We start from the raw sequence: 19,667 nt of genomic DNA, 5'->3' as shown, positions 1-19,667 counted from the left end.
CTGGACCAAATCCAGAGAAGAGAAAGGAAGTTGATTAAGGGTCTGGAGAATAAGTCTGATGAGAAATGGCTGAGAGAACTGAGGGAGCTCAGGAGGGCTCAGTCTTGAGCAAAGGAGGCCCAGGAGGAACATTGTCACTGTCTACACCACCCTGACAGGAGGTTGTAGTAAGATGGGGATTGGGCTCTCCTCACAGACAAGCAGTGACAGGACACAGTCACAGTCTTAAGCTGCACCAGGGAGGTTAAGTTGGACATCAGAGGAATTTCTTCACAGAAAGGTTTCTTAAGCATTGGAAGGCACTGCCCAGGGTCTCTGATATGTTCAAAGACCAGCTGGATGTGGCACTCAGTGCTCTGGTCTGTTTGACAAGGTGGTGTTTGGTCCAAAGCTTGACACAATGATCTCAGTGATCTCTTACAACCTCATTGATTCTGGGATTCTTTGAAGTTAACACCTGGTAAAGACAGACAATCCTTTCAAGTTAAGTATGTGTGCTGGTTCAGGGTAAATTTGGGAGAGAATCCCCTAAGGGGTTCCTCTAGGAAGCAGATTCAATCAGCCTCTCCCCCAGCCAGTCGGGGAAAAATACCTCCTTGGAGAAAAGTGGAAAAACCTGTTTTTTGGAAAAACCTTGTTTAATAAACCTCAATTTATTAAACAAGAAAACCTAAACAAGATGAATCAATAAAACCTCTTGCTGCTGGAAAAGAGATGACAAACTCAGAAAGTCCCTCCCCAGGCTGCAGCTCAGCTCACTCAGGCTCTGATCAGTCCCTCTGGTGCTGGAAATGCCGCAGCCCAGGCCTGGCCTGGTGGGCCACAGGCGCAGCTGCCGGTGCTCTTCTGGTGTTCAGAGCAGGTCTAAACAGGTCCAAAGAAAAGTAAAAAAACTCACAGCCCAGGGAACTTTTTTGCCTCGGCTAGCCAAAACTAACTAAAACAAAGGAGAGCTCTGTCCCAGCGTCTGTCCATCTGCAGACAACACGGTCCATTAGCAGGAATGTGGAGGAGTGAGTGCAGTGTCTGAAAACAAAACTCTGTGCTTCTTCTCTCCCCACTTCGCACTTGGAACAAGTCTTAAAGGTGCAAAACTTATTATTCAGCAAAACAGAACAGATTACTGGGGATAAAAGCATCCTCCAAATATAGTCAGCCTAGGACAGTATGATAAACTATAATGTTTTGTAAAAGGATTTTACAGGAGCTCACATGTTACCCTGACCAATCAAGATGATAGACATAAATCCCTAGAATTGTTAACTGTTCCCTGGCCTATTTACCCATAAAGCACACAGTATTCTACAGTTTTAGAGCTATAATGAATCTTTAAAATCATATTAAGGTAGAATTAAATAATAATTTAATTGCCAATAGCAAGAATCCTGTTAAATTGTTTGAGCAGGAAGAGCAAATCCACCTGCCTTTGAAAATTTGTAATAAAGTTAATGGTATAAGTTCTTCAGCAGCAATTGTTTGAGTTGTCTCTAGATATAACATATGGGTAATTTAACCATGATTTTCTTGAATTGCACTGTGTTTTCTTTATCATTGTGCATGTTTTCCTTAATTTTCTAGCTTGTGTGGGCAGGGACAAAATACACAAGATACAAATTCATGAAGAATTCAGGAGGTTCTGGATTGTTCATGCATAATCTGTGACCAAAGCCTCATGTCAGCCATACAGTGCAATCTCAAGCACAGCACAAAGATTTTCAGCTTAGAAAAGCACAGTTTGTACAATAAAACATGTTACCTTTTTTTTATATAGTAGCTATTTCTATGATGCCTGCCTTTGACTTGCTCTTGCATGGTTTAAATGTAAGACACTCCAAACACATGCCAAAAGAACTCAGTCAGGGGGCTCCAGCCTGAAGCAGGTACACCAGTGCTCTGGCCAGAATCTGCTTATCAGCTTTCATGTGACATTCTCACGTGTTACGAGTTGAAAGTGAAGTCTTGTCTTGAATTAGTCTAATGAAACATTTTCCATTTGGAATAGAGAAGACCATAATTCTAATATTTTATGAAAGCCTTACAAATTAACTTGGGAAGAATAAATAGAAGATCTTTTCATGTATGTAATTGGAAGAGAATTTTGTGTTCTAGCAGCTTCTCATGATTTATCTTAATGGTGGGAAATTTACTGAGATGACAAAGAGAGGAGCAAGGAATCTGCCTGCCTATATGTTTCCTCTTGTTGTCTAACAGTAGCTGCATCACTGGAAAACGTGTTGTAATGAGAATATTTATTTTTTCAGTAGGAGAGTAAACTGTTTTCTGGATTGAGCTAAATAACTTTTAAAGCCCAGAAATTAAATTTTGAAATGTGTCAACTTAGATTCTAGCTTTGTTTTCAGCTGCTGCTGATGCAGGTTTTCTCTTTTGGTGTCCAACTGACGTACTGTATGAATACTTAATAAATAAGTTGCACATAGGGTGGTGGGAAAAGATGGTATATTGCCATACTTTCTTTGACTTAATCACAGCCTATGCAGTACTTCTAAGGATCTGTAGGGAATAAAGTTATCCCTACAGGTATGTCTTTAATAAGCTTTTACCCTAGAGAGTTGCCAGAATGTGATTTGTATCTGTTATTGATTGTGAAAAATGCGTATTATGTGATTGGCTCTTCCCAAGTATTAAAATGAATACTATATGTGTTATGTTGGAAAGTTTTGTTGTATCACTTTTTTTTTTGTAGTGCTGTATTAATCTTTTTAAGCAGTGTGGTAAATATAGTTTTAGGCTATAGCATAGTATTAAATTAAAAATTATGTGATGTAAGATACTTTTTGTAACTAGCACAAGGAATGGATAAGATAACCAAGAAATTCTTCACATAAAGGTAACAGCAACGAGACACCAAAAGAAGAATTATTGCCCCCTTATTGGGACAATCCAGACTTCTTCCAGACTTCTAGGAGCCAAGAAATTGATGTACAAGATGGGGGGGGGCAGCAGAAATTAAGCAGAAGACACCCTTTGTGTGAAAGGAATGTTTGAATCATGTATGAGATATATGAATATGCAACAGGCTATTTTTTTTAAGGGTTCCTTCCTTTGTTAGCAAAGTGTGCTTTTGTGGCAGAGCAAAGCACCTGGACGTCCCTAATTCTTTGCTTTTATTGTCTTTTATTGTCCTAACTTTGATTGTCCAAATTCTTATTGTTCTAATTTTTATTACTGTTTTATTACTATTAAACTTCTAAAATTTTAACACGTGATTGGCATTTTTCACACTCACCACTGGGTGAGTTCCCACCTCAGGGAGAGGGAGGAGGTGATGATCCCACCCATGGCTGCTGCTGGGTCTGAGATAAAGCTGAGCCAGAGCTCCAGCATCTCTCCCAAAATCACAGAATCACAGAATGGCTTGGTTTGAAAGAGACCTTCAAGTTCATTTCATTCCACCCTCTGCCCTGGGCAGGGACACCTTCCACTATCCCAGGCTGCTCCAAGCCCTGTCCAACCTGGCCTTGGACCCTGCCAGGGATCCAGGGGAAGCCACAGCTGCTCTGGGCAAGCTCTGATCTCTGCCCAGGTGAGCAGGGATAGGACCCAAGGGAACGGCTGGAGCTGGGCCAGGGCAGGGCTGGGCTGGGGATCAGCCAAAGCTTCTTCCCCCAGAGGGGGCTCGGGCACTGCCCAGGCTCCCCAGGGAATGGGCACAGCCCTGAGGCTGCCGGAGCTCCAGAGGCCTTTGGACACCACTCCCAGGGCTGCCCAGGCTGCAATTGTTGGGGGGACTGTGCAGGGCCGGGGGCTGGACTGGCTGATCCCAATGGGCCCTGCCAACTCAGCCCCTTCTGCAATTCTCACCCTTTGGCTCAGCCTTTGTGTCCCCTCGAGGCGCTGGCAGAGCTGTTGGGGACAGGGCAGGAGCGGGGCAGCCCCAGCGTTGCCCTGTGTGTGACACCCCAGTGGTGACAGCCCCAGCATTGCCCTGTGTGTGACACCCCAGCGGTGACAGCCCCAGGGTTCCCCTGTGTGTGACACCCCAGCGGTGACAGCCCCAGGGTTCCCCTGTATGTGACACCCCATTGGTGACAGCCCCAGCGTTCCCCTGTGTGTGACACCCCAGCAGTGACAGCCCCAGCGTTGCCCTGTGTGTGACACCCCAGCAGTGACAGCCCCAGCATTGCCCTGTGTGTGACACCCCATTGGTGACAGCCCCAGCGTTCCCCTGTGTGTGACACCCCAGCAGTGACAGCCCCAGCGTTGCCCTGTGTGAAAAATGCATATTTTATGATTGCCTTTTTGCAAATATTAAAATGAATATGTGTTGTATTAGAAAGGTGTGCTGTATTAATTCTCTTAAGTAGTGTGCTAAATATAGTTTTAGGTTATGACAAAATGTTAAAATTGAAATTATGCTTTGTAAGATACTTTTTTTCTAAAGAAAGGACTCGCACCAAGATAGCAGCCACAGGACACCTAAATCTTTCAGAGAAAAAGAATTTTTTGCTCTCTTATCAGAAGAAACGAACTTCTTCCCGCCTCGCTCAGCCAGGACAATGCCATTAGGATTAAGAGGAAAAAGTTGACGATCACCAGACAGAATCCTATATTTGAATGGAATTTATGCATCATGTATGAGATGTATGAATATGCAATAGGCTATTGTTTTTAAGGGTTAATCCTCTGTTAATGTGTGTCTTTTTTCAGGCTTCTGCTGCCCAGAAAAAGGTACCTGGATGTCCGTGACTCTTTGTTTCTATTGTCTCATATTGTCCTAATTCCAATTGTCCAAAATTTTTATTCTTGCAGTGTGATGCCATTTCCTGTTTCACCTATCCCAACCCCCCAAGTGTTCCAACCTCTCCTTTCCCCTTTGCCCTCCTGCTAAGAGCTCTCCATCAATCTTAACATTCCAGCAGGGTCGTGGTGTTGTTGGCAGAAGTTCAAAAGATGCCCCTCAGGTCCGAGCTCATTGGCCTGTCCAAGTGTCTCTATCCCTTGAGCCTTCCCCTCCTCCCACCTGGTTGGCCCTCACCTGTCCCTTCCCCTCCCCCTGTCCCCGGGGCTTAAAAGGACACGAGACCATGCGGTCGGGATTCTATTGGGAGCTGTTACAAGATTCAGAGGTCTGTCATCCTGGAATAAACTCTGGATTAAAACTCTACGATAGAATCCTCTCCTTTCTCTTCACCAACACCTGAACCTTTTCCACCAGAGGTAAACTGAGTTCCTACTTTGCCTGGATTTGTTCCGAGTGCCCAGCTGCAGCACCCAGCCAGCCAAAGGTATCTCTGAGGTGAAACACCGCAGCTGCCGCCTTTGGTCCAGCAGCAAGGGTCAGATGAGGCCAGGCACGTCCCACCCGGAAATATTGGGATTAATATTCCATACTATGGAACCTCATGGTATCACAGGTCCCTTGTTACACAGCAGCCACAGAAGGGCTGCAGAACCAAGGAGATCATTGTGACACTGCACAGTCTCATGGAATCAGGGCATCCATGTTATGCTACTGAACCTCATGGAACCAAGGGTCCATTGTATCACTGTGGAACCAAGGAGACTGTGGTTGGCATTACAAAAGCTCATGGAAGCAAAAGTCCATTGTGACATTGTGGGGCCTCATGGAACCTTGGAGACCATAATGACACTTCAGGACCCACTGGAACCAAGGGGCCATTGTGACACTGCAGGGCCTTATGGAATCGCGGGGATCACAGTGGCCCTGTGGGGCTCCATAAGGGGCCGTGGGGCTCCATAAGGGGCCATGGGGCTCTATAAGGGGCTGTGGGGCTCCATGAGACAATGGGGCCATCCTGACTGTGGAACCAAGGATACCATTGTTATACTACAGGGCATCATGGAACCAAGGAGGCCATTGTGAATAAGCGGGCGAACCTGCTGAGACCATTGTGACACTTCAAGGGTCATTGTGGAGCTGCAGGGCCTCGTGGAACCAATGAGACCATTGTGACATGGCACGGCCTCATGGGAGCAAGGGGCTGCTGTGAAACTGTGGGGCCTTGTAGAGCTGAGGGGCCCTTGTGACCCTGAGTGGCACCATGGAACCAAGGAGAGCACTGTGACACTGCAGGGCTCCGTGGAACTGAGAATTCCTGTGACAGTGAGGATCCCAATGGAACCAAGGGGCCATTCCATACTTCAGGGCTTCATGGAACCAATGAGACCATTCTGACACTCTGAGTCCCCATGGAACCAAGGGGCCATTGTGACACCACAGGGCCTAATATAACCCAAGGCAACCACTGTGACACTGCAAGGTCTCATGGAAGCAAGGGGCCATTGTGACACTGTGGGTCTCCATGGAAGCAAGGGACCATTGTGACACATCCAGGCCTGGTGGAACCAAGGGGCCATTGTGATCCTGGAGAACCCAATAGAACCCAGGGGCCATTTTGAGACTCTGAGACCTCATGGAACCAATGGGCCATTGTGGCATTTGGCAATCCCATGGAAACAAGGAAACCATTTTGACCCTGCAAGGCCTCATGGAAGCAAGGGGCCATTGTGCCACTGTGGAGCCAAGGAGACCATTGTTATATCACTGGGCCTCATGGAAACAAAGATCTGTTGTGATCCTACAGGGCCTTATGGAACCAAGGGGCCATTGTGATGCTGCAGGACCCCAAGGATCCAAGAACATGGAACAGGTCTGGCTGGCTGGGCCTCCTGGGGGCTGCCTGACTGGTCCAGCTGACCATGGCATGTTGAGGGTCACTTCTCATCTGCCCCTGAAGCCCTGGAGTTGTGTGCTTTCCTTCCTGTGGGAAAGAACTGTCCTTCTCCTCCAGGGGTTCATGGCTGAAATTGGGATTCCTCCTCCAAATTTGATTATATCCAAGGATTATTCCCATATGTCACCTGTCAGGACAGACAGCTCCGGCTGGTCTTGGTTTTTTGGGGGGCAACTCTCATCTGCCTTCAAAACAAGGGGGCCTGTCCTTTTCTTCCCATGCAAAAAAACATCTTTTATGTCCAGGCATCCATGGCCAAAACTGAGGATCTACCTCCAAAATTCCTTATATCCAAGGATGGCTCCCAGACAAAAGCTGCTAGGACTGTCCAGGTTCCCTTGGCTTCCTGAGGGCCAGCTCTCATCATCCTTTGAAACACTGGGACTCTGTACTTTCCTTCCTATGGAAAATAATTGTCTTTCTTGTCCAGATGCCCATAGACAAAAGTGGGGTTTGGCCTCCCAAACTCTGTCTATCCAAGGATTCTTCCCTGACAACAGGTCTGGCTTGCCTTGGCCTCCTTGGGGCTGCCTCTAATCAGCCTTTGAAACACTGGGATCCAACCTTCCTTCCAGGAACCCATGGCTGAAATGTAATTCCACCCCTAATACTCCCCAAATATCCAAGGGTTGCTTTCAGACTAAAGCTGCAAGGACAGGCAATTTGAGGTGTCATGGGACCAAGGGTCCATTGTGAAACTGCGAGACCCCATGGAGCCAAAGGTCCATTGTGACTTTGCAAGGCCTCATGGGATCATGGAGACACAATTAAGACACTTCACAGCCTCATGGAACCAAGGAGACCAATGTGACACTAAGGGGACTCATGGAATCACAGAGACCATTGTGACACTGTCAGGCCTCATGGAACCAGTGAGACCATGGTGACCCTGGGGGTCCCCACAGAACCAAGAGGACCATTGTGATACTGTGGGGCCTCCTGAAACCGAGGCCTTTGAGACACTGCAGGGCTGTGTGGAACCAAAGCTCCAGGGTGATACAGAGGGGCCTCCTGTCATCAGTGGTCCATTGTGACACTGTGGAGCCAAAGGAGACCATTGTGACACTGCAAACCCCCAGGGTCCAAAGGTCCATTGTGACACTGCAAGGCCCATGGAATCATTGGGACCATTGTGACATTGCTGGACCCCATGGGATCAAGCCACCATTATGGCACGGCAGGGCCCCGTGGATCCAAGGCACCATTGTGGCACTGTAGGGCCCCACAAAACCAAGGGAACACAGAACAGATCTGGCTGGTTTGGCCTCCCAGGGGCTGCCTGACTTGTCCAGCTGACCCTGGCATGTTGAGGGTCTCTTCTCATCTGCTGCTGAACCACTGGAGCTCTGTGCTTTTCTTCCCATGGAAAAGAACTGTCCTTCTCCTCCAGGCACCTGTGGCCAGAACTGGGATTCCACCTCCAAATTTCCTTATTATAGTAGAGGAAATGTATTGTATTTGAATATCTGTATCAAGGCTTTGCCCCGGGAGGTCCCGGTTGTCCTTGATGGGCTGCAGCTGCAATGTCCTTAATTGGGCTCTAGCTGTGACCAATGAAGATAACTGGGATAAAAGGGGGCAGATTAGCCAGTCAGGGAGAGCCTTGGAGGAGCCCTGAACTGTAAGAGAACAAGATGTAGAGGAAGGAGTCTGTGCTGTGAAGATCTGCAGCTGTAAGAACACACCAAGGAGGTATGGACTTTAGAAATCTGATAATGACAGTATGGGACTCCAGGAATAGAACAACAACACCTTATATCCAGCGATTATTCCAATAGGAATATTCCCAGGACAAGTCTGTCTTGCAGTGGTTTTACAAGAGTCACTTTGCATCTGTCTCAAAAAACACTGGGGAAGGCTCTGTGATTTCCTTCCTATGATAAAGAACTGTCCTGCTTCTCCAGGTGCCCATGGCTGAGATTGGGGTTCCACCTCCACAATTCCCTATATCTAAAGTCTGGTCCCAGACAAAATCTTCCATTCCTGACAAGTCTGGCTGGCCTTGGCCTACTGAGGCTCTCCAAACACTGGGGCTCTGTGCTTTCCTTCCTATGGAAAAGAACTGCCCTTCTCAGCCAGGTGCCCATGGCCAGAATTTGGGTTCCACCTCCAATATTGCCTGTTGTGACAAATTGGAGGAGATTGTTGGCTGGAAACATTTCATATGTTGGGGAGGAAGGGGCAGGTCCAGCCTTGCCCTGCCTGGAACCCCAGCCCTGCCCTGCCCTGGAACCCCAATCCTCCCAGAGCCTTTATCCCAGCCCAGCAGTGGCTGCCAGTCCCTGGCACAGCACAGGCAATGCTCCACAGCCACCTCTGCAGCCCCAGCCCAGCTCCTGAGGGACCAAATGAGCCCAAGCCCCACCTGGGGGAAGGGCCCAGGGAGACCAAGGGGTATTGAAGGCTGACCACAAGGCAAGCACACATCTTGACCCTGCATCCTCTTGGAATTTCCATCTCAATGCTGCTGGAATCCAGGAGTTGGAAGCTCTGTGTGTGCTTCTCTGTATCTTTTTTGTCTTTCTCTCTTTCTGTGTCTTCTTTTGTTCCTGTGCTCCTGCAAATGTTGAGTAACTTAAAATTGAACGGGCTTAGAGTTTGTGAAATTGAATGGGCCAAGGCAATGCTTTCAGAAGTGGTTTTTTGTTGATTGAATATCTGTCGTAGTTTGACATGAGAAGAATTTTTAAATGTAATGGAAAACCTTTTGTGTCACTGACAATCTGTTAAACCACTGAGATACTGAACACGCCTCTGTTAACCACATATGCTAAAGATGAAAAAACCCAGGAACCTCCTCTTTCTTTTCCAGTCAACAAAGAAGCAGCAGCCCTGGCCCCGGCCCCCATTCAACCAAACCAAACCAAACCAAGCAACCCTGCCATGGGCTGAGCCCCTTCCCCCCTCCCCAGGCTGCCCCCTCCATCGGTCCCATTCTGACCAAACCAAACCCCAACAACTCCCAAACAGGAAAACAAAAGCGGCTACAAAACCCCAACCAGAACAATGCCAGCCACAGCTATTAAAATCTTACCATCAAGACCCGCCCCCAACACAACTCAAACCAAAAACCCCTACAACCTACAACGCACACAAAATATCACTAGAACTAAAATTAAACACAAAAACCCCCAAACCAGCCATAAAACCAATTTTACACAACCCAACCACAACTTCCACCACAAGTTACCAGTGGGTCAAGTATTAACCCTTTCAATACTTCAATCCTCCCTCAAGTAAAAAAAAAACAAAACAAAATATAAGCATATAAATACCCATAAAACCATCAAAGTCAGTAAAGAAGAATCTAAATCTAATTTAAAAAGAAGGAAAATATCTTAATTTTAAAATAAAAATCCTGTTGTAAACTATAAAGAGAAAACTCTTTTTCTTTATAACACATAAAACTATAAAAAAAGAAAAATATTCAAAATAATATCAAACAAAAACCTGCATACTAAAATAAACAACTTTTAAAAAAACTATAACTTCATAAAAAGTTTAAAAAGAAAAAAAAAAGTAATCCACTAGCCCCTAGAGAAGATCTCTATTCCCAGAGATAAAAATAATTTGTAAAGTAAATAACAAAAAAATTACCTTTAAAGAATTCATCTTTAAAACAATACCCCATAAGTTGACTTGGCCCATCAACAAGCTTTAAAACAGCTTGTAGCACAAAAACCAACTTCAGAATAACAAAGTTCCCCAGGCAACTGTGATCCATGAAAAAATTAAGAACCACAAATTCCTATTTTTTCCCCTTTGTAAAAAAATCTCCATAACCTTAACAAGAAAAACTTCTCTCCCTAAGTCAACTAAAAAAAGACTATTCTAGAAATAGTAAACGAACTAGAAATTTTGTTTACTTACTTTACATTGTCAGTAAAAAGAAAAAGTTGTAAAGAAAAATAAAGTGTTCTAAAGAGCTTATTTTAATTCTTACTACTTCTTTTTCTTTTAGTTACTTTTAATAAAACTTTCGTTATACCCTTGTAGAATTTTAATCCTACTTTACCTTTCTGCTAATCCTATCTCACAACAAGATAAATACATAAATACGTAACCAACACTAAAACCCACCACATTCATAAATACTTTAATTAAGAAATCTCAACATTAGAAGAAAATTTAAATTAAAAAACCAAAACAGCTACAATGTCATAAAAAACCCTTTCCCACAATTTCTCTGATTTTCTAAAGTCACCAGTAAAGGCTGTTAAGGTCTTTTGAGCTCCTGAGAATCTCTTGTTGGCATTTCTCCAGGGAGTCCAACTCAGGGTACAGAAACAATTGTAATTCCTTTTAAATGTCTCCTTGAGAGAGTTGTTTGGGGGATGGGAGTCAGGGCTTGTCTGTGCTGCTTGGCCCAGCCCAGGCAGGGCTTTCCCAGCCACATTCCACACTCCATTGCCCAGCTGGAGCCGCTGGTGCCTCTGAGTTGTGCTGCCCCAGCCCCAGGGACGCTCTCCTTGTCTGCCCATTCCCCCACGGTCTCTGGGCAGGGATGGCCTCAGTGGGGGCTGCTGACATCCTCAGCAACTTGGAGGCTGCAGCTGAATTTCACTGCTCCAGAGGCTTGTTCAGCCTTCAGCTCTTCAGTGCAGGAATTCAGTGTCCCAGGGCTCATGAACATTCAGAACACCTGAACAAGCCAAGCCTCTGGGAATCATTTGATTTCAATTTTCAAATCCTTTGTGGCTAATTAGACAGATTTCAGTAGTATATCCAAAGTGAATGCAATATATTTAAAAAGACCGTGAGAAATGATTTTTCCGGTCCTCCTAAGGTTTTTTCCCCTGTTAATACAATGATATGTGCAATCTCCAATTGACACTGAATCCAAGTACCTCCTCATGCAGTTTGAGTAGATATGCAAATCAAGACCCTTCATGGCTGACAATCAATCAGACTCTGTCCCTACCCACCCCACCATTTCCCCCATCCAAGCCCTGGCACTCAGAGCAGCCTTGTGCAAATCTGAGCTGCCTCCAGTCCAGGCTGCACCTGCAGCTTTCAGCTCCTTGGCTCCAAGTCCCCCCTGCTTTCCTTGCAGAAGGAGCTGCCCGAGACAGAGGGATGTTGATTTCTTGTCAGCCAGCAAAGCCAAGGGAAGGCACAGCTCCAGCAAATGCAAAAGTCATTCTTCTCCCTGGCTCTGGTCTGCCCCTGATCCCCACAGCCTGTCCTGTTTCCTTCATCCCTGCATTGCCAGGGACTTTCTGGGACAAGAGAGCTCTGCTCTGGCTATGGAGGGAGGTCCAAGTGCCACCACTGGAGTGGGAACCACAACTCATCAGGTTTGTGTCCTTTGGGGGTCAGGAACTGGTGAGACTCAGGGGCAAAGAAAGTTTCTTTTCATAGCCAACAGACCATAGTTAAACAGGACACAATTTAATAACAATCTCCCTCTTCCCTGAGCTAAGTGCAATGTCCCAGCAGTGTCTGAGGAGTCCACCATCCACAAGGGATTTCCATACTAAAATTAATTTTAGACAAGAATGGTCCTGTGATAGACATAAACACAATTAAGTTCTTGTATCAGGATGCTCATCCTGGAGTGGGAAAAACCAGCTCCAACAATTCCTGATTTGCAAAGCTGTCAGTGGTGGATAGAGAAGGGAGGTCACGCTGCTCTTGGTGTTGAGGAAATGCTGAAACCAGCCTGACTCATTTCACCTCCTCCTGTCCTGGCTGATCTCCCCTCTTTCCCCTTTCACCCATTGGCTTTTGTCTCCCACCAGGCCCCGGTGAAGAGCCTGGCTCTGTGTTCTCCATCCCCTCCTCGCTGGCACTGCCAGGCTGGGATGAGGAGCCCCTCAGCCTTCCCTGCTCTGGGCTGGACAAGCCCAGCTCCCTCAGCCTCTGCTCACAGCCCAGGGGCTCCAGCCCCACCTTGGAGGCCCTTCCCAGACCCTGCTCCAGCTGCCAGACATCTTTCCTGCCCTGGGCAACCCAAACCAGGCCACAGTGACCTGGGTAATCCCCGTCCTTGATGTCCTGGTCACACAGCCCTGGCCCCTTGTCCCCATGTCAGGCTCTGGGGTGGATCCTGTGGAACATCCTTTGGTGGAGGCTGTGGCTCCAGGTGGGCCGGGGGGATCCCGGGGGACAGGGACCCCGCTGGGCATGGACAGCATTGGACTTGTTGGGAGAAACTGTGAGGGGGAGCTGGGGCCGAGTGACCAACCCAGTGACCTGACACAGCCCTGCTGGGATGGCACACAGCTCCTCTGGGATGTCACAGCCCCTTCTCTAATGTCACACAGCTGGTCTCTGATGTCACAGAGGCAGTCTATGATGTCAGAGCTGCTCGATGACCTCACATACCCCACTCTGTGATGTCATTGCCCACTCTGTGACCTCATGTTAACAGATGATCAATTGTCTACACCAGCTGAGCTGACACCTGGAGCTTGTTCTCCACATCCCCAGGCCTATGGAAACCACACAAGGCCCATTGTGTGAGAAGGGGAACTGGAAGTTCAGCAGCCTCAGGGTCCTGCCAGCTCAGCCAGACCCACTGGAACATTGGGGTCCACGAGCACCAGGGACCACCAGAGAGACCCCCAGGACAGAAGAATACATGGGTAAAGGGGACGGGGAATACCTTAATTATTTTGGGGAAATGATTATCATCTGTATGTTTATTCCAGGAGAATCAATGAATATGTGAGCAAAATACAGAAAATAAACAGAAACTTTCCTGTACTCAGCCTGCACGGCTTTGGGAGGAGCTATCCCCCGTGCATCCAGCTGAATAAAGAATGCTGCTTCTTAATGCTACATTGGGGCTAAAAAGAGTTTTCTGTTTTACCGAATCTTTGGTAACACTCCCACTGCCAAGGAAAGCTCTGTCTGCTGCTGTTCACAGACAGAGAAGGGCTGGGGGCAGATGTGGGGCTTGGAGGCTGCCTGGGGCACAGTGACCATGAAATAACCAAGTTTTCAGTGTTCTGTGAAAGAAGGAGGGGCAGCAACAAAACCTCTACACTGGAATTAGGAAGGGCAGACTTTGGCCTGTTTAGGATGCTGATTGGGGGAGTACCGAATCAGGTAGTGATTTTTAAAGGAGAAAGAGCCCTTAAAATCCAAGGGGTCCAGGAAGGATGGACACTTTTCAAGAAAGTAATCTTACGGGGAAGGAGCAGCCTGTCCCAGTGTGGCAAAAGATGAGCTGGTGAGGAAAATGACTGGCCTGGCTGCCCATGGAGCTTTTGTGGGAACTTAAGGGAAAAAAGAGGATGCATCATTTTGAAAAGAGAAACAGGCAACTCAGAAGGTGTTTAAGGATGTTGTTCGATTATGTAGAAAGAAGAGGAAAGAGGTGAAAGCCCAATTAGAGCTTAATCTGGCCACTTGTGTGAAAAATAATAGGAAATGTTTCTATAAATAAATTAGTAGCAAAACACTGGATAAAGAGAACCTCTACTCTTTATTGGATGCAGTGGAGAATTGAGTAACTAAAGAAACGTCTGAACTGTTTAACATCTTGTCTGTCTCAATTTTCAGTATTAGGCCAGGTTGCCCTCAGGATGAGTGTTCTCCTGAGCTGGTGGATGGGCACAGGGAGCAGAACAGCCCCCTGGAATCCAGGAGGAAGCAGCTGCTGACCTGCTGAGCCACTCAGATGCTCACAGGTGTCTCTGTGATCCGATGGGATCCATCCCAGGGGGATGAGGGCACTGGTGGATGAGCTCCCCAGGCTGCTCTCCATCACTTACCATCACTCCTGGCTCAGCAGGGAGGGCCCAGAGCACTGGAGGTGCCAGTGTGAGCCCATCCCCAGGAAGGGCTGGAAGGAGGAGCTGGGGAACTCCAGGCCTGTCAGCCTGACCTGGGTGCCTGGCAAGGTTATGGAACAGATCACCTTGAGTGCCATCACAGGGCACCCACAGGATGGCCCAGGGATCAGAGCCAGCCAGCTCAGTGGATTTAGGGGTGGCAGGTCCTGCCTGACCAACCTGGTCTCCCTTTATGCCCAGGTGACCCACCTGTGGGTGTGGGAAAGGCTGTGGATGTTGTGTGCCTGGACTCCAGCAGAGCCTTTGACTCTGTCTCTGACAGCATTCCCTGGAAAAGCTGCAGCCCACGGCTTGGGCAGGTTCCCTCCTTGCTGGGAGATTTAAGAGCTGGCTGGAGGCTGGGCCCAGAGAGGGGTGGGGATGGTGCTGCACCCAGCTGCTGTCCAGGCACTGGTGCTGTCCCCAGGGATCTGTGCTGGGCCCAGCCCTGTTTAATATCTTCACTGATGGTCTGGGTGAGGGGATCGAGTCCAGCATTCACAAATTGCAGATGGCACCAAGCTGGGTGTGAGTGTGGACCTGCTGGAGGGTAGGAGTAGGAGGGCTCTGCACAGAGCCCTGGACAGGCTGGATCCAGGGCCCAAATCCAACAAGGTGAGGTTTAACAAGTCCCAGTGCCGGCTCCTGCACTTTGGCCACAACAACCCCTGCAGCTCTACAGGCTGGGGACAGAGTGGCTGGAGGGAAGCCAGGCAGAAAGGGACCTGCAGGGACTGATGGACAGCAGGCTGGACATGAGCCAGCAGCGTGCCCAGGTGGGCAAGAAGGCCAATGGCTCCTGGCCTGGATCAGGAATGGTGTGGCCAGCAGGAGCACAGCTGCTGTGCCAGCACTGATCTGCCCCAGCTCTGCACACAGACATTGCTGCTGCAGCTCCAGAGAAGGGAACACAAGGGCATCTCTGGAAAAAACTTTGCTGGGAGATCCTTTAGTTTCTTTAAAGCCACACGGAGTGCAGCCCCTCACCGACACAATCTGTGGCCACAGGGAAGATGGAGAGAAACAAAATGATAAATGGCAAAACCAATGGCTTTTTTTTGTGGACAATATTAAAAAACTGAAACATGTGGGAAAAAAGAACAAACCCACAACCAAACCCAAAAGAATTATCAAAGGTGATTTATATTCCATGGCCTGTCCCTGCTGCAGCCCCGGCACTGCCACCCCCAGGGCTGTGCCCGGCCCCGAGAGCACTCAGGCCCTGCAGCAACACCAGGGCCACCAGGGCAGCGGGGCAGGGCCACGGCAGCAGCACTGGCAACACCAAGTGCTGCTGCTGCTGCTGCTGGGCACAGCTTCTGGGCCAGCACTGATCTGCCCCAGCTCTGCACACAGACACTGCTGCTGCAGATCCAGAGAAGGCAACAAAAGGGCAACTCTGCAGAAAACTCTGCTGGGAGATCCTTTAGTTCATTTAAAGCCACCGAGAGTGCAGCCCCTTGTTGACACAGTCTGTGGCCACAGGGAAGATGGAGGGTAACAAAATGAGAAATGGCACAATAAATGACATTTATTTGTGGACAAGATTAAAAACCTAAAATAAAAAGAGAAAGAACCTCCAAAATGAAACCAACATGTACTATCAAAGATGACTTTTATTACAAGTGATTTGCAGAAATTGGCCAGCAGTTTAATGTTTCTGAAAGCATCCAGTCATCAGTCTCCGCACTGCAGCCTTGAGCTCCTGGTTCCTCAGGCTGTAGATGAGGGGGTTCAGAGTTGGAGGCACCATCGAGTACAGAACTGAAAGGGCCAGATCCAGGAATGGGGAGGAGATGGAGAAGGGCTTCAGGTGAGAAATTGTGCCTGTGCTGATGAACAGGGTGACCACAGCCAGGTGAGGGAGGCAGGTGGAAAAGGCTTTGTGCCGTCCCTGCTCAGAGGGGATCCTCAGCACAGCCCGGAAGATCTGCACATAGGAGAAAACAATAAACACAAAACAGCCAAATACCAAACAGCCGCTAACAGCAAGAAGCCCAAGTTCCCTGAGATAGGATTTGGAGCAGGAGAGCCTGAGGATTTGTGGGATTTCACAGAAGAACTGGCCCAGGGCATTGCCATGGCACAGGGGCAGGGAAAATGTATTGGCTGTGTGCAGCAGTGAATAGAGAAAGGCACTGGCCCAGGCAGCTGCTGCCATGTGGGCACAAGCTCTGCTGCCCAGGAGGGTCCCGTAGTGCAGGGGTTTGCAGATGGACACGTAGCGGTCATAGCACATGATGGTCAGGAGGGAAAATTCTGCTCCAAGGAAAAACATAAAGAAAAAGAGCTGTGCAGCACATCCTGAGTAGGAGATGGTGCTGGTGTCCCAGAGGGAATTGTGCATGGCTTTGGGGACAGTGGTGCAAATGGAGCCCAGGTCGCTGACGGCCAGGTTGAGCAGGAAGAAGAACATGGGCGTGTGCAGGTGGTGGCTGCAGGCTACGGCGCTGATGATGAGGCCGTTGCCCAGGAGGGCAGCCAGGGAGATGCCCAGCAAGAGGCAGAAGTGCAGGAGCTGCAGCTGCCGCGTGTCTGCCAATGCCAGCAGGAGGAAGTGCCTGATGGAGCTGCTGTTGGACATTTGATGTGATGCCTTGGCATAGGGATCTGTAAGAAAAGTAATCATGGAATAGTTGGGTTTGGAGAGGACTTGAAATATCCCAGCACAGGCTGGGGGCACTTTCCCCCCACTGCCTGCCCAGGGCTCTGCTGCCTGGAGCTGTCCCTGCCAGCAGCTGCTTCCCTGTGCCCAGGGCTGGGCCCTGCCAGTGCTGCCAGAGCCCAGCCCAGCCCTGGGGGCTCAGCTCTGCCCTGCAGAGCCCTCCCAGCTCAGGCACTGCCCAGGGGCAGCTCTGGCTCTTCAGGCTCTGATAGCAATGCCAGAGCAACCCGGAGGAGGCTGGAAAAGCAACACTGATGCTGCCTGTGAGGGGCCCTGTGCTGATTTCTGTCACTGCCTGGTTTAGTAAATCTGGGAGATTTTTTTTTCCTCAACCTGAACTGAAAGATAAATATCTATGTGAAATATCCCATCCAGGAAACCCAGAGCAGTAGATTAAAAATGCAAATTTTTCTTTTTTATGCAGCCCCTGCCTTACTGTGCTCCCTGTATAATCTCCTTGGAAATGTTCTGCAGTTAAATGCCATGCTGGGAGCAGTCCTGAACAATGCTGCATCCTCCCCACACAAGGAGAACACTTCCAAGCCTCACCAGCTGTCTCCTGCCACCCAGATCTTGTCCCCCAGTGCTGGGAGCAGCTGCCAGGGCTGGCTGAGAGCTGTCCCTGGCAGGCAGCAGAGTCCCTGCCCCAGCACAGCACCCTGGGCTGCAGGACCCTGCTCTGCAGGACAGCCCTGGGCACCCCTGGCTGCTCTGCACAAGAGACAAGCAGAGAATGTACTCACAGGCTCTGCAGGCATTGGCATGTTCCAGCTTGAGGAGATGGCTCCAGGAGCTGCAGCTGCATTGTCCTGCAGCCAGAGGTTCCTGTGCCAAGGGCTGGCAGTGATTGTGCCCCAGGCACTTCTCAGCCCCTTCCCAGCCCTGACTGATTGAAGCTCTCTGTGCCTCTGTGCTGTGCCCGGGCTGGCTGCAGGCAGTGCCCCAGCCCTGCTGGGCTGGCAGAAGAGCTGCTCATCAAGAGAAATGTGCTTTTGAAGCTCTTCTTGGTGACCAGGAGCTGCCTCTGTGCCAGGAGCCCAGCCCAGCTCAGCAGCACAGACACAGCACAAGGACTTTAATCAGCCTCTGGGCCTTTGTGCTCAGGCCCTGGACATCAGTCCCTGAGAGGGAGCTGATGTAACCTCTGCAGAACTCCAAGGCAGAATCCAACTCCAAAGTTTCTTGGACTTTTAATTGGTCCCACTGAGGGACACGACTGAGCAAGTGTCCCCAGGCCCCAGGCAGAGCAGAGAACTGCAGGCAGTGATGACAGGTGGGGAGAAGGAGAAGCCAAGTCTTGGTGCCAGGGGCACAGCAGGATCTGTGCCACCAAGGGCTGGGAGGAGACACCTTGTCCTGAGGCCCTGGGGCCTCCTGGCACAGCCCCAGCCAGGCTGGGCACTGTCAGCCCCTTGTGCTGCCCTCAGCATCCCCCCCTAGCCCACATCCCAGTGGCCTCAAGGATCTGCTGCAAGGAGTCCCTGGGGAGCCTTGCTCAGCAATGGCCCTGGGGGCTCCTGAATGCTCCCTGCAGGGGCTGCAGGTTTTTCAAAGGACTTTGGCTTTGGCTTTTGCCTTGGAGTCTCTGAGAGGTTTGTGCAATCCTGGCCTCCAATTATCTGCTGTAATTAGTCCCTGGAGAGGCTTTGTCTGTAACAACACTCAGTGGGCTCATTAATGCTTCAGGGTACTTCAGTTATTTGAAGGTACTTGGTGTTTCCCTTTTGATGCAGACTCTGTGAGAGGTTTGTGCAATCATGGCCCCAATTATCTGCTTTAATGAGTCCCTTGAGAGCTTTGTACTGACACTCAGTGGAACTCAATAATGCCTTTAGATACTCAAGGTTTTTAAGGTAGTTTATGGATTTAAGAATACTTTTAGGTACTTTTAAGGATTTTCCTTCCCACACTGAGTCTCTGAGATTTTTTTGTGCCATCCTGGCCACCAATTCTCTCCTCCAAGGTGTCCATGAGGAGCCTGTGTTGGGTATCTTCCCCCTCTCTGTTTTACAACAATACTGGAACTGAAAGAATTTTGTAAGACTTTCTAAAAGCATCCAAACAAACATGGGACAATTAACAATACAACAACAACCACTAAGAGAATTCATAGTCCTGTTTTAGCTAGACATCATCCAACCCTTTAGTACCATGGATTGGAAGAGTTTATTACCCAGTCTTTGTTTTCCACTTGAAGCTTCTTGAACCCTTCCTTCAGTACCTGAATGCTCTTGTGAATTGACTCGCTGTGGCTGGAGAGGTTCATGCAGCACATGCCCTCAGAGTCTACACAGCCATGCCCATGTGCCCAGAGTAAAAACTCTATCGCTGTTCTGCAAGGTGGCGTGTCTGATGGTCTCTGTGTCTGAGAGCAGCCACTCAATGTGAGGGAGGCAGCATTGGTTTGCTTACTCAACAGGCACCCAGGATGGTCTGATTGCCCTAAAGCTTTAGCTGCAGCCACCCAAGGTAGTAAGACGGAGGCTGCCATTCTCTTGTTTTTAC

The 19,667-nt window shown here is 48.8% G+C and overlaps 1 protein-coding gene across 1 annotated transcript; it reads right to left on the bottom strand.

Annotated features, from left to right (window-relative positions):
• Positions 1-16,148: 16,148 nt before the first annotated feature.
• On the bottom strand, positions 16,149-17,081 carry LOC129131451 (olfactory receptor 14A16-like). Its single transcript, XM_077182678.1, has one exon. The coding sequence runs from the start codon at positions 17,079-17,081 to the stop codon at positions 16,149-16,151; it is 933 nt and encodes a 310-aa protein (XP_077038793.1).
• Positions 17,082-19,667: the final 2,586 nt, after the last annotated feature.

The sequence above is a fragment of the Agelaius phoeniceus genome, chromosome 8, assembly GCF_051311805.1.
Source record: "Agelaius phoeniceus isolate bAgePho1 chromosome 8, bAgePho1.hap1, whole genome shotgun sequence".
In the NCBI taxonomy this organism is placed as follows: domain Eukaryota; kingdom Metazoa; phylum Chordata; class Aves; order Passeriformes; family Icteridae; genus Agelaius; species Agelaius phoeniceus.
The sequence above is the reverse complement of the archived record's forward strand: the minus strand, read 5'-3'. Positions and strand labels throughout refer to the sequence as shown.